This window comes from Triticum urartu, chromosome 5A, assembly GCF_056163025.1.
Source record: "Triticum urartu cultivar PI428250 chromosome 5A, HENAU_Tu73, whole genome shotgun sequence".
NCBI classification, from domain to species: Eukaryota; Viridiplantae; Streptophyta; class Magnoliopsida; order Poales; family Poaceae; genus Triticum; species Triticum urartu.
Window position 1 is genome coordinate 659132913 of NC_141877.1, and position 12592 is coordinate 659145504.

General features: G+C 41.9%; 2 protein-coding genes across 2 annotated transcripts; one reads left to right on the forward strand and one right to left on the reverse strand.

Moving 5' to 3' along the window:
* Positions 1–4068: 4068 nt before the first annotated feature.
* Positions 4069–6884, forward strand: LOC147973851 (uncharacterized). The gene is made up of 2 exons (XM_087525118.1): positions 4069–4212; positions 6204–6884. The coding sequence occupies exons 1-2, from the start codon at positions 4117–4119 to the stop codon at positions 6882–6884; spliced, it is 777 nt and encodes a 258-aa protein (XP_087381244.1). The 5' UTR covers positions 4069–4116.
* Positions 6885–9379: 2495 nt separating this feature from the next.
* On the reverse strand, positions 9380–11624 carry LOC147973852 (uncharacterized). Its single transcript, XM_087524810.1, has 4 exons — positions 11165–11624; positions 10858–11072; positions 9811–10772; positions 9380–9734 (listed from the first exon to the last, which is right to left on the reverse strand). The coding sequence occupies exons 1-4, from the start codon at positions 11622–11624 to the stop codon at positions 9380–9382; spliced, it is 1992 nt and encodes a 663-aa protein (XP_087380936.1).
* Between the last annotated feature and the right edge of the window lie 968 nt (positions 11625–12592).

The window sequence follows — 12592 nt, forward strand, 5'->3', positions numbered from 1 at the left end:
CAATCAAACAGCTGTGCAAAACTTTGGACTATTCATGGGCGGTTTGATCAGCAGCATCATACATATTGTACAACATTTGTCACATGTGTAGTAACACTCGGATGATTATGAAGAGATCCATGGTATGTAAACTTTGAATGCTCTTAAGTTCATGTATACCAGATTTAACTCAGTTGTTTATTTTGCATGACCCAATTAATGCCAATTAAATATGATCAACTCAAAAAGCACAGTAGGGGAGTCATTTTTTAATTCCGATGATCTTTTAATTAAAGGCGTACTTTGCTGAATTTTGTGCAATAGTTCATTATTTATGGCTGCTCTTATTCTTTTCTATTTTTAGGTGAAGTCAATTTATAATGGACGGACAAATAGGATGTTTGTCCATAAATCTATATAGATGGTCGAACTTGAAATTATTATGTCTTTGTATGAAATGAAATTCTTTTTATGTATGTGCACATCCTCGATTATGCATCACATCCATAATTAAATGAAACTATTTGTTCGTACACAACAATTTGGGTTGGAATGACCACATGAGCCTGTTTTTTTACATGGCATAAGGTTGTGCTTCTACACTTCTGCAAGAATGCTAAAATAATGTATTGTTCTTTCTTTACAAATATTTATTGATGCAAACAGACCGCTTTGTCCGATCGGCATATGAGATCATGGATCAATATATTTCCAAAATTTTCAAGTTAAACCGAATCTCTTTGATAATTTTCTATAATTTACTTTTTTCAAATAAATATTTGCTTCTGCACATTATTGTGGGCCGAATGGACAAACGACATCGATCATATGTACTAGAAATTCATAAAATTCGGCCAACGACCCTTTGATAGATTTCTTTAATGGCAAACGAAGTGTAAACAAATTGGATGAATGTGCTAACACTTTTAGAAAAACTGATCAATATCACATTTTTCATGTTGAACCATTACTTTTTGTGATCTTAGAACTACTTTTTATATATTATTTTTTCCTTTTATGCATATGATATTATTGTAAATGAAGTAATATATTTGTTTATTCCTTTTGACGTTGAGTGAGTGTATTTTGGGTGTTTATACATTTTGTTACTTTACTTTGACTTCTAACCATTGTCTGCATAGCTAAGTATATCACATTGGTGTCTTTGGTTGTTTTGTTTATGAAAGTGCTATTTAGTATTTTAGCTGTGCATTTTTATCATGATGGCGCATGGAGTAAAATCATAGTTTGTACCACGTTCATTGGAATTATCCTTTTTTAATGATTAGCTATCACGTGGTGTCGGACTACTTGCCAGCTATATTGTCGGTTCATTGGACATAGATAATGATTTACAACTTCGTGTGCCATGTGTACATGCGACAGGTATGTGTAATAATGATCCATATCGCCATGGAGCGTTGGTGTTTGACAGAATCTAGGAGAAGTAACAAAAGGAATACTGTGTCTATGGTTGCTGCATAATCGTGCTGCATGGTCTTCCTTCGAATTGATTAAGTAGTTCCATTCTAGCATTACTATCTGCTTAACTGAGTTCTTAATTAAATTCTTCTTTTATTTCATCACAATTGCGCGTGGGCATCCATTCTTCAAATTTTCAATCATATTCAATGGTAAAGTGGCAAACTCGACTGAAAATTATTGAAGATACCAAATAAGCGATACTGTCTTGGTTATATATGGTTGGTCAAAAATAGTGGAAAAGTTGTTGGAGCAATAATTTTGATACATGTACTACAATCCATCATTTAAAGAAAGCTCACATATAGCACTAAAATTTTAAAAACCTAGCCCGTGTGAAAGCACGGGTTGACGACTAGTCTACTTAATAGCTAGCCGATTTCTAGTTAGATAAGACTCGGATGGCATGTACAATGGTGCTATCTTAGGAGTGCCACATAGGATAGATGATGAGGTGGAAGAGAGAGAACTCATAAGAAAAGGCTTGTCTTCTCTTATTTAAGAGAAGACAAGAGGTGGTCTCTTATCAACCATTGTACATGCCCTAAGCCTATGGAAGTGCTCAAGGTGACCTCGTCAATTTCAAAATATGTCGACTTAGTCCTTTGTAGATGCTCAAAGGGTAGAATGCGTACGCATGCATTTATAAGGGTAAGTATACGTGTTACAAACGTCTGCATCTATATTATGTTTAGAAGAAGGGTGTAACTAGGTCTCAATCGACTGAGATTTAACCAAATCTCAGTCAAGTGACGTAACATGCAAGAGAGAGAAAAAAACTAAAATGAAAATTTTACACGAATTTTAATGTGAGATGTCACGGATATAACATCGACTTAGACTTTCGCAAGACTGTTCAAAAAAACTCATGGAAGTGCACCAACTATCGGGCCAACAGAACAATTTCAGTTGTGTGGGTCCAGTTTTCTTTCTTTTTTATTCATCTAGATGACGACATGAGAAGGTTATGCGAACAATATGACAAAAAGAAAACAAGTGGTGACAAAAGAGAATTATGAAAGATAGACTTCACTGTGCTACAAACATTTTTAAAGTATATTTTTGGTCCCTTAAGTTTTCGAAAGTCGGCAAAGTCCCTCATCTTTTTTTGGTCAATATGTAGTCTGTCATGTTTCAGAACTGAAGACATTTCATTCAAAACCGGAAATGTTTGGAAAACCGCTGACATGTCACCGTTTTTTTTTACTCTCCTCCCTCTCTCGTACAATATCAACATTTTCTCGAGCACTTTGTGTGCGTTCGTCCCGCACACTAACAACGACACTGCCAAGCTCAAAGTCGGACATCACTTGCTACGGGTAGCTGCACCACGACCACCGCATCTACTGGTACCTGAGACTTGGCCTTGTTCGATGGCACGAGCGTTATGTGCTGGACAATGGCATTCAGTACACCACCGTCTCCGACGTCAACTTGGACACGCTCTTGCCGGCGCTTACTGCGGCCGGCTCTCGGGAGCCTGTCGGCGGTCGTCGGTGAGGTCAGCTGGCCATGTCTGGCGACAAACATGCGACGGCGGCCTATGGGTAGCACTTTCTGGGGAGTCATGGGTATGCTCATCCGTGTACCCCGACAACAGCACGTCCGCCGGCGGCATCGTGCGGTTGTGGTTGCCCTCTTACGTGGTGATGAGCACCATCCGGTCATCGACGCACCGCCGCAGCTTCCGTTCCGCACCGGGCAGCCGGCAACCATGGTGCACCGGTGGCCATCTTCTGCCCCTACTTGCTCCACTGGCACCCGTTGCTGATCTGCAAGACCATCGCAAGAAACGATTAAGCCCAAGGCATGTCATCATGGTTCATGGATGACTATGATGACGAGTGTACGTACGTACCGTACCGTGGCAGCTTTGAAGCAGGCCTTGTGCAAGGTGGCGGCAGCGGATCGGGGCCCTTGACAATACACGGCGGGGAGGAATTTGAATGAGAGTGAGTGACGGTGCACCGCCGGCCTACGCCATGCCTGCCCGCCCGCAACCGCAAGGCAGGAGTAAATTGCTCAGAAGTACCCACAATTGAAGCATTGGAATCAGATTGTTATCAAGATTGGTAATTTTTACATGTCAATATCAAGATTGGGGCGAGCCGTTGTAAAAAGACTAAAAGTGCGTTTTATATATATTGACAGAAAAACTGACTGGTTAGGCCCGCCCGTCAGGCGCCACGCTGGCCAGTGCGCGCGTGCCCGCGCGCTGACTGCGCGTTGACTAGGACGAGGCTGGCTCGCACCATTATAGTCGCGCCTGTGCGACCGAGCCAGACCCGACCCCGACCCCACTCGCCTTCTTCTTCCTTTCTTCTTGCTCTCTGCCTCGCCGTCGCCTGCACCCGCCACCGCCGGCCGCCACACCACGCCGCCGCAGCCATGGTTCTGGAGGACGAGAGCAGTGATGACAACTCAAGCCTCCCGTACATGCACTCCGAAACCTCCATCGATGGGCTGAGCCAGGTAAGTTACTCCATTGGAGCTAGGGTTAGGGTTAGGTTTAGGAAATTTGGGGATTTTTGTGTGTAGGTGGTCTTTGTTGTGAGGATTTCGTTTGATTTGCTGTGTCCTCCTGCTGTGCTTTTGACTGTGCAAGTGCCTTTCTCACTTGAGGACCCAGATTACAAGGGCCTTGAGCTAGATCTGATGGCGTTCTGCGAGAAGCATGGGAAGCCATCAGAGAGGCTTGCTGCGTTTGAAGGAACAATGACTGGGAGAAGGTTCTTAGCATGTGGAGAGCCGGTATTTTTCTTGCCTTGGTGATTAGCACTGGTTGTGTTCATTGAAAGTGGCAGAGTCTTGTTTGCCACCTGTGATTCAGTTATGTGCATGCTCAATTTGTTAGTCACTAGCAAAAGAGCCCGTGCGTTACAACGGAAGAGAAAACATAATACACGCTCTTAACTCAACAACCATCACTCAAGACCACAATAGGTCCATCTCCTTTATTTTTGCGAGGCAATATATATGTGTTGCCGCTTATCCTCCTTCTCACCCTTGCCGGCGATGGCCTCGGTGTTCACACAAAACAACAAAAAATGTGTGTTGAATATGGTTAATCCTATGGTGTCTCTCTCTCTCTCTCCCTCCCCCCCCCCTCTCTCTCTCGCTTTCTCTCACTCTCGCGATGGGAAATCTGTTGTTTTCCCCTGCGATATTTTTTAGAGGTATGCATGTGTAGTTATCAATGTTTTGTTTTCCGTATATGGTTATAGTGGGGTGTTTATTTGCAATCCGGATCGCCACCGATATGAAAAAAAACAAATCTTGCGCTATAAATTATAAGTTTGCTTTCATAACAATATTTAAAAATACTTAACAGGTAAAATTAACATCATATTTAGGTTCCACACATTTTTCTAATAAAATTTCATATATAATATGTTAAAATCGAAGTTACGGTTTAAAAGATACAGATAATTTAGAAAATCATTTGGTTTGACTCAAATATATTCCAAAATAATATTTAAAAATACTTAACAGGTAAAATAATCTCATATTCATATTCTACATATTTTTTAATCAAATTTCATATATAACATGTTTAAATTAGAGTTACGGTTTAAAAGATATATGGATGATTTTAAAAAGCATTTGTTTGACTTAAATATGATCCGCGAATCAATTACCTAAAGCATCAGGGGGGTTTTGAAAAATGTAAAATAACAGTTCGGGTGTGACTTAAATCCGGACGGTGGATTGATTTCAAGAAAAGACAGGGACTTTTATGTAAAATACAAATATAACGATTTGTTTTAACTTAAAGCAGGACTGCGGGTTGAATTCACATCAGGGGGGTTTCAAAAAATGTAAAATAACGGTTCGGGTGTGACTTAAATCTGGATGGCAGGTTGATTTCAAGAAAAGACAGGGACTTTTATGTAAAATACAAATATAACGATTTGTTTTAACTTAAAGCAGGACTGCGGGTTGAATTCACATCAGGGGGGTTTCAAAAAATGTAAAATAACGGTTCGGGTGTGACTTAAATCTGGATGGCAGGTTGATTTCAAGAAAAGACAGGGACTTTTGTGTAAAATACAAATATAACGATTCGTTTTAACTTAAAACAGGACTACGGGTTGAATTCTCTGAAATAGAGGGACTTTTTTGAAAAATGCCATGACGGACAAAAGAAACCTAATTTGCTTTATTATCAGGTAAAGATATGTGCCCTACTGTAGTGCTCATCGTGGGAATGCTCATTATTAAGTTCAGTGGAATGCATTTCTGCTAAAATATATGATCCTGTTGTGTGCACATGCTATTTATTTACACTTCTTTCCAAATGCAGTGTTGCTCAATATTAAGTTCACTGGAGCTAGTTAGTAACTATTGCTTACTGCTGACAGTAGGTAGTCTCATTAGCTAGTTTGTTGCTGCAGGCTAGTGTAGTGTATTTAGCTGGGGAAAGTAGTTCACATTGTATTGCTTATTACTGTTAGGATTCCATTATATTAATGGTCAATTCTTAGCAACTGCTGTTGCTTAGCACATGGCTGCTTAGCAACTTCTAAGTTGAATGGAGTGTTACTCTGCTGCCTGGTAAATATATTGATCATCCATTGTAGGGTTACATCAATTTATTTTACAATGTGCTCCTGTTGCTTAGCAAATGGCTGTGCAAATTCAGTTAATGTCAGTGCCAACATTAGGTACTGCCATGAACTAACTGTTGCTTAGTACTCTTAGTAGTTGTATTGTACTAAATTTTGCCCTTCTAATTTTTCCAGGAAGGTCAGAATTGTGGGTTTTTTCAGTGGGTTGATGAGCAGTGGCCCCCAACAATGGAGAATGCATTGCTGAAGCTTTGGTCAATGGTTGAAGAGAGCAAGTCTGCTAGGGTGAATGATAATCTTCAAAGTGCTTTAACTACTCATCATTTGACAGAAGAAAAGAACAAGCTGGATGCAGACTATGACAAGTTAGTGAAAGATGTGCATCAACTTGTGGACTTTCAGCAGGATAGGGTTGTGGATTTCAGTTATCTGCAGTCCGCTGTCACATATCAGCACCAATGCAGAGCTGAATTGGTGGCTGGTATGAATGCAGAAATGGCAAAGAAAGATGCAGCTACAGAGAAGCTTCAACAGAAGTATGAACTCCTGTGCAACCTGACAAGTGCTCAAGCAACTGTCATCCAAAACCTGAAGTTGAAGAATATGAAAGAGAAGGAATTGATGAGTGAGGCTAGGATGAATTTGGAGTTGAAGAATGCAGAGTTCACAAAGTTTGAGGAGAAGCTCACCCAAGAGAATCTAGAGTTGAAGTTCCAGGTTGCTGATCTGCTGAAGCTCAAGGAAAACCATAATGAAGAGAAGCGGATGCAAGAGTTTAATATTACTAAGCTCATGAAGGCAGATGAGAAGCTGAAGGAGAAGATCAAGGGGATCCAGGCCATCTTGCAGAACTGAACAAGATGAATTGAGATTAGTGGGCATTGCAGACCTTTTGGGAAGGATGGCTGTGCAATGACCTAGTAACTTAGAATTATGGTTGTGTAATGTATGGTTCTAGTACTAATTGTGAACTCTCGCTCTTTATGTACCTAGTAGTTATGCTATTCATCCTTTTGTGAGAAAAGGATGGATTGTGCATTTGAACTCCACTATGTAATGTGAACAATGGTTGTGTATTCCTATAATGTGTTGAACTCAAGTTAGTATTGTTTGCTTTCAATGTTAGACTAAAAATGATGACATAGTGATGCTTATATTAGACTGAAAATGATGACATAGTGATGCTTATGTTAGACTGAAAGTGATGACATACTGATGCTTATGTTATACTGATGGTTAAATGCTTAAATGCATTTGCAAAAGGAATAGTTACATATGTTAGAGTGATGCTTAAATGCTTAAATGCATTTGCAAAAGGAAAAGTTTGTTATGTTACAGTGATGCTTTAGGTGGTTCCGTCGACCCCGAGCCACCCTAGACCAAAGTTGATGGCTTTAGGTGGTTCCGTCGACCCCGAGCCACCAAAACCCAAAATGATGGCTTTAGGTGGTTCCGTCGACCTCGAGCCACCCTAGACCAAAGTTAATGGCTTTAGGTGGTTTCGTCGACCCCGAGCCACCAAAACCCAAAATGATGGCTTTAGGTGGTTTCGTCGACCCCGAGCCACCCTAGACCGTAGTTGATGGCTTTAGGTGGTTCCGTCGACCCTGAGCCACCCTAGACCAAAGTTGATGGCTTTAGGTGGTTCCGCCGACACCGAGCCACCAAAACCCAAAATGATGGCTTTAGGTGGTTTCGTCAACCCCGAGCCAGCCTAGACCCTAGTTGATGGCTTTAGGTGGTTCCGTCGACCCCGAGCCACCCTAGACCAAAGTTGATGGCTTTAGGTGGTTCCGTTGATCTCGAGCCACCCTAGATCAAAGTTGATGGCTTTAGGTGGTTTCGTCAACCCTAAGCCACCCTATACCCTAGTTGATGGCTTTAGGTGGTTCCGTCGACCCCGAGCCACCCTAGACCAAAGTTGATGGCTTTAGGTTGTTCCGTCGACCCCGAGCCACCCTAGACCAAAGTTGATGGCTTTAGGTGGTTCTTTCGACCCCGAGCCACCAAAACCCAAAATGATGGCTTTAGGTGGTTTCGTCGACCCCGAGCCACCCTAGACCCTAGTTGATTGCTTTAGGTGACTCCGTCGACCCGAGCCACCCTAGACCCTAGGCTTTAGGTGGTTCCGTCGACCCAGAGCCACCCTAGACCAAAGTTGATGGCTCTAGGTGGTTCCGTCGACCCCGAGCCACCCTAGACCAAAAATGATGGCTTTAGGTGGTTCCGTCGATCCCGAGCCACCCTAGACCAAAGTTGATGGCTTTAGGTGGTTCCGTCGACCCCGAGCCACCAAAACCCAAAATGATGGCTTTAGGTGGTTCCGTCGACCCCGAGCCACCCTAGACCAAAGTTGATGGCTTTAGGTGGTTCCGTCGACCCCGAGCCACCCTAGACCCTAGTTGATGGCTTTAGGTGGTTCCGTCGACCCCGAGCCACCCTAGACCCTAGTTGATGGCTTTAGGTGGTTCCGTCGACCCTGAGCCACCCTAGACCAAAGTTGATGGCTTTAGGTGGTTTTGTCGACCCCGGGCCACTAAAACCCAAAATGATGGCTTTAGGTGGTTCCGTCGACCTCGAGCCACTCTAGAACAAAGTTGATGGCTTTAGGTGGTTCCGTCGACCCCGAGCCACCCTAGACAAAAGTTGATGGCTTTAGGTGGTTCCGTCGACCCCGAGCCACCAAAACCGAAAATGATGGCTTTAGGTGTTTTCGTCGACCCCGAGCCACCCTAGACCCTAGGTGGTTCCATTTTGAGTACTCATCAACATATCAATCATAAAAAGAACCATTTTGAGCATAGAGAACATATCAGTAACTCCATTAATATATCCAGCATATCAATAACTCTATTTTGAGTACTCATCAACATATCAATCATAAAAAGAACCATTTTGAGCATAAACAACATATCAATAACTCCATTAATATATCCAGCATATCAATAACTCCATTTTGAGTACTCATCAACATATCAATCATAAAAAGAACCATTTTGAGCATAGACAACATATCAATAACTTCATTAATATATCCAACATATCAATAACTCTATTTTCAGTACTCATCAACATATCAATCATAAAAAGAACCATCCAGGCTTGTATAATATAATGATTACTCATCAATAACTCCAGCATATCAATAACTCCAGCAATATATCCAGCAATATATCCAATAATATATTGAGTACTCATCAACATATCACATGAAGATAGTCCATTCCAGGCATTCACTCATAAGATGCATCCACATGAACAAAAGCCATATATGGCATTGATTCTTAAAGTACACCACCAAAGCAAGATCACATTGTATCATAGGATGCAAGAACACACACATGAAGTATCTAGTTACCACTTGCATAGAAGTAGCTCCTCCATCCACTATGTCTACCACCAGCACCTCTCCCAGCAGTAGATGTGGAGGGACCAGATTGCCTTGGGGCAGAGAATGTACCTCTCCCTCTCCCAACACCTCTCCCAGCACCTGGTGCAGCACCTCTAGCTATCAACACCTCTCCCAGCACCTCTCCCAGCAGCTGCAGCTGCAGCACATCTCCCAGCACCTCTCCCAGCTCCTCTCCTAGCACTTCTCCTAGCACCTCCTGTTCCAGCTGTTGGTGTTGTTGTAGGAGCTGGATGAGAAGTTCTTGCTGCTGGTGTAGTAGCAGCAGCACCAGCATTGGAATTCCCTGCAAAAGGCTTGCATAAACAAGAAGGAAAATGAGTTAGTACTTAAAAATGGAATGTACAAGAAGGAAAACATGTTACTACTTACAAGAGGATTACCACATGTTTGTTCTTCCTCAAAGCCAGCTCAGGCTTCAACTGCTTCATGCAGCATATGTACCTATGTCCTTGCAGTCCACAATTGCCACATGTTATAGTCCCCATTCTTGATGTGTCCTTAGGCTTTGGAACTTCAAATTTCCCCTTGATCCTCTTCTCTTTCTTTCTTCCTCTCTTCACTTTAAATGCAGGTGGGTCAATGTCTGGACCAGGGGTCCTTGTCCAGTCATGCTCACCAGGAACTGGATAGATCATTGGTTCATAAGCTGCCACATAAAATTCTTTCTTGAAGAACTTGCTGACATAATCCTCTAGTTTTCTTTTGCCCTTGTTTATTGCTGAGATGGTATGGTTACATGGGATGCCACCGAGGTCCCATTTTCTGCACCCACATGTGTGCAATTGCAAGTTAACAGCATGGGTTTGCTGCCCACTTGTAACTTGCCACAAGTCCACAGCAGCTTGAATTGGTTTGCAATATTTGGCCCTCTCCTTCTCAACCTCTAGCTTCTCACTATAATGGGGTGTTATGTCCCATCTAGCATTCTTTCCACTCTCCCTATTCCTATGCCACCTCATAATCTGCTTATCCTTTATTCCACCACACATTGTCCTAGTTGGTTTCTTCCTAACATCTAGGACATACTTGTTGAACACCTCAGACAAATTGTTAACTACAAGGTTAGTCTTGCAGTTTGTGTCAAATGCATGCCTTGCCCATGTTTTCTTGGGTATTTGACAAAGCCATTCCCAAGCTTCCTCACATTCAGCTCTAAGGTCATTCATTGCAATGTTAAATTTGTGTTCACTATATGCATAGGCAGCATTATCCATACACTTCTTCAGATCTTCCCCCCTAAACCCAGCATTTTGGAAGTTTGCATAGATATGCCTAAGGCAGAACCTTTGGTTGCACTTAGGAAAGACAACATTCACTGCATTTAGTAGGCCCTGGGACACCCAATTAAACTAGCTAAGCTACTATCTAGCACAAAACAACCATATAGGAACACGGACATAAGATGCAACCACATACCTTTTGTCTATATGCCATTATTGTATATGGACCAAACTGTCCCTCTTCTCCTCCTAGGCAGATTTTAAGTTGGTGTAGAAACCAACACCAGTTAGGTGTGTCCTCTTGCCCAACAATACCAAATGCTAGTGGGTATATATTGTTGTTGCCATCTCTACCAGTGGCAGCAAGTAGTTGAGCACCAGTAGTTAACTTAATGAAGCACCCATCAACACCTGAATGAGCAAGCAAATTCAATATTTAAAACATTCAAATGCATTTCAAGATGAAACAATATGTAACTAATGCACAAGGTGAACAAACTAACCAATGAATGGTCTGCACCCCTTGAGAAACCCCTCCCTTGCTCCATTGATGCAATAGAACATAGCATGGAATCTTGGACCTAGATGGGGGATTTTTTTAGTGGGTATTGGAGTTACAGTAGTGACTACTACTCTACTCCCAGGGTTTGTATCCATTATTATCTGAGCATAGTCTTTCAACCTAGGGTATTGCTTCTTGTGGTCTCCTAGCACAACATCAATAGCTAGGTTCTTTGCCCTATATGCCATTGACTTGGGCACATCCACACCATGCTTCTCCATGCAGGCATCAATCAAAGTCTGAATGCCAGTTGTTAGATCAGATCTAAACAGTGACTCATACTTCTGTGCAAGCCACTTGGCACTTACCCTTGTTGTCTCTGTACTAATAGGGCAAGTGTGCTTAATTCTCATCTTCTTAATTACAAAAGTAGTTTCACCTTTTATAACTGCCGCCACCATAAAGAAGTTGCAATATTTTTGGTTGCATTCTACAATTATTCTTTGATCTGAGTTCCTATTGAAGGAAATATTCCCTAGAGGCAATAATAATGTTATTATTTTATTTCCTTATATCATGATAAATGTTTATTATTCATGCTATAATTGTATTATCCGGAAACACAATACTTGTGTGAATACATAGACAAACTAAACGTCACTAGTATGCCTCTACTTGACTAGCTCGTTAATCAAAGATGGTTATGTTTCGTAACCATAGACATGTGTTGTCATTTGATTAACGGGATCACATTATTAGGAGAATGATGTGATTGACATGACCCATTCCATTAGCTTAGCACCCGATCGTTTAGTATGTTGCTATTGCTTTCTTCATGACTTATACATGTTCCTATGACTATGAGATTATGCAACTCCCGTTTGCCGGAGGAACACTTTGTGTGCTACCAAACGTCACAACGTAACTGGGTGATTATAAAGGAGCTCTACAGGTGTCTCCAAAGGTAAATGTTGGGTTGGCATATTTCGAGATTAGGATTTGTCACTCCGATTGTCGGAGAGGTATCTCTGGGCCCTCTCGGTAATGCACATCACATAAGCCTTGCAAGCATTGCAACTAATGAGTTAGTTGCGAGATGATGTATTACGAAATGAGTAAAGAGACTTGACGGTAACGAGATTGAACTAGGTATTGAGATACCGACGATCGAATCTCGGGCAAGTAACATAACGATGACAAAGGGAACAACGTATGTTGTTATGCGGTCTGACCGATAAAGATCTTCGTAGAATATGTGGGAGCCAATATGAGCATCCAGGTTCCGCTATTGGTTATTGACCGGAGACGTGTCTCGGTCATGTCTACATTGTTCTCGAACCCGTAGGGTCCGCACGCTTAAGGTTTCGATGATAGTTATATTATGAGTTTATGAGTTTTGATGTACCGAAGTTAGTTCGGAGTCCTGGAT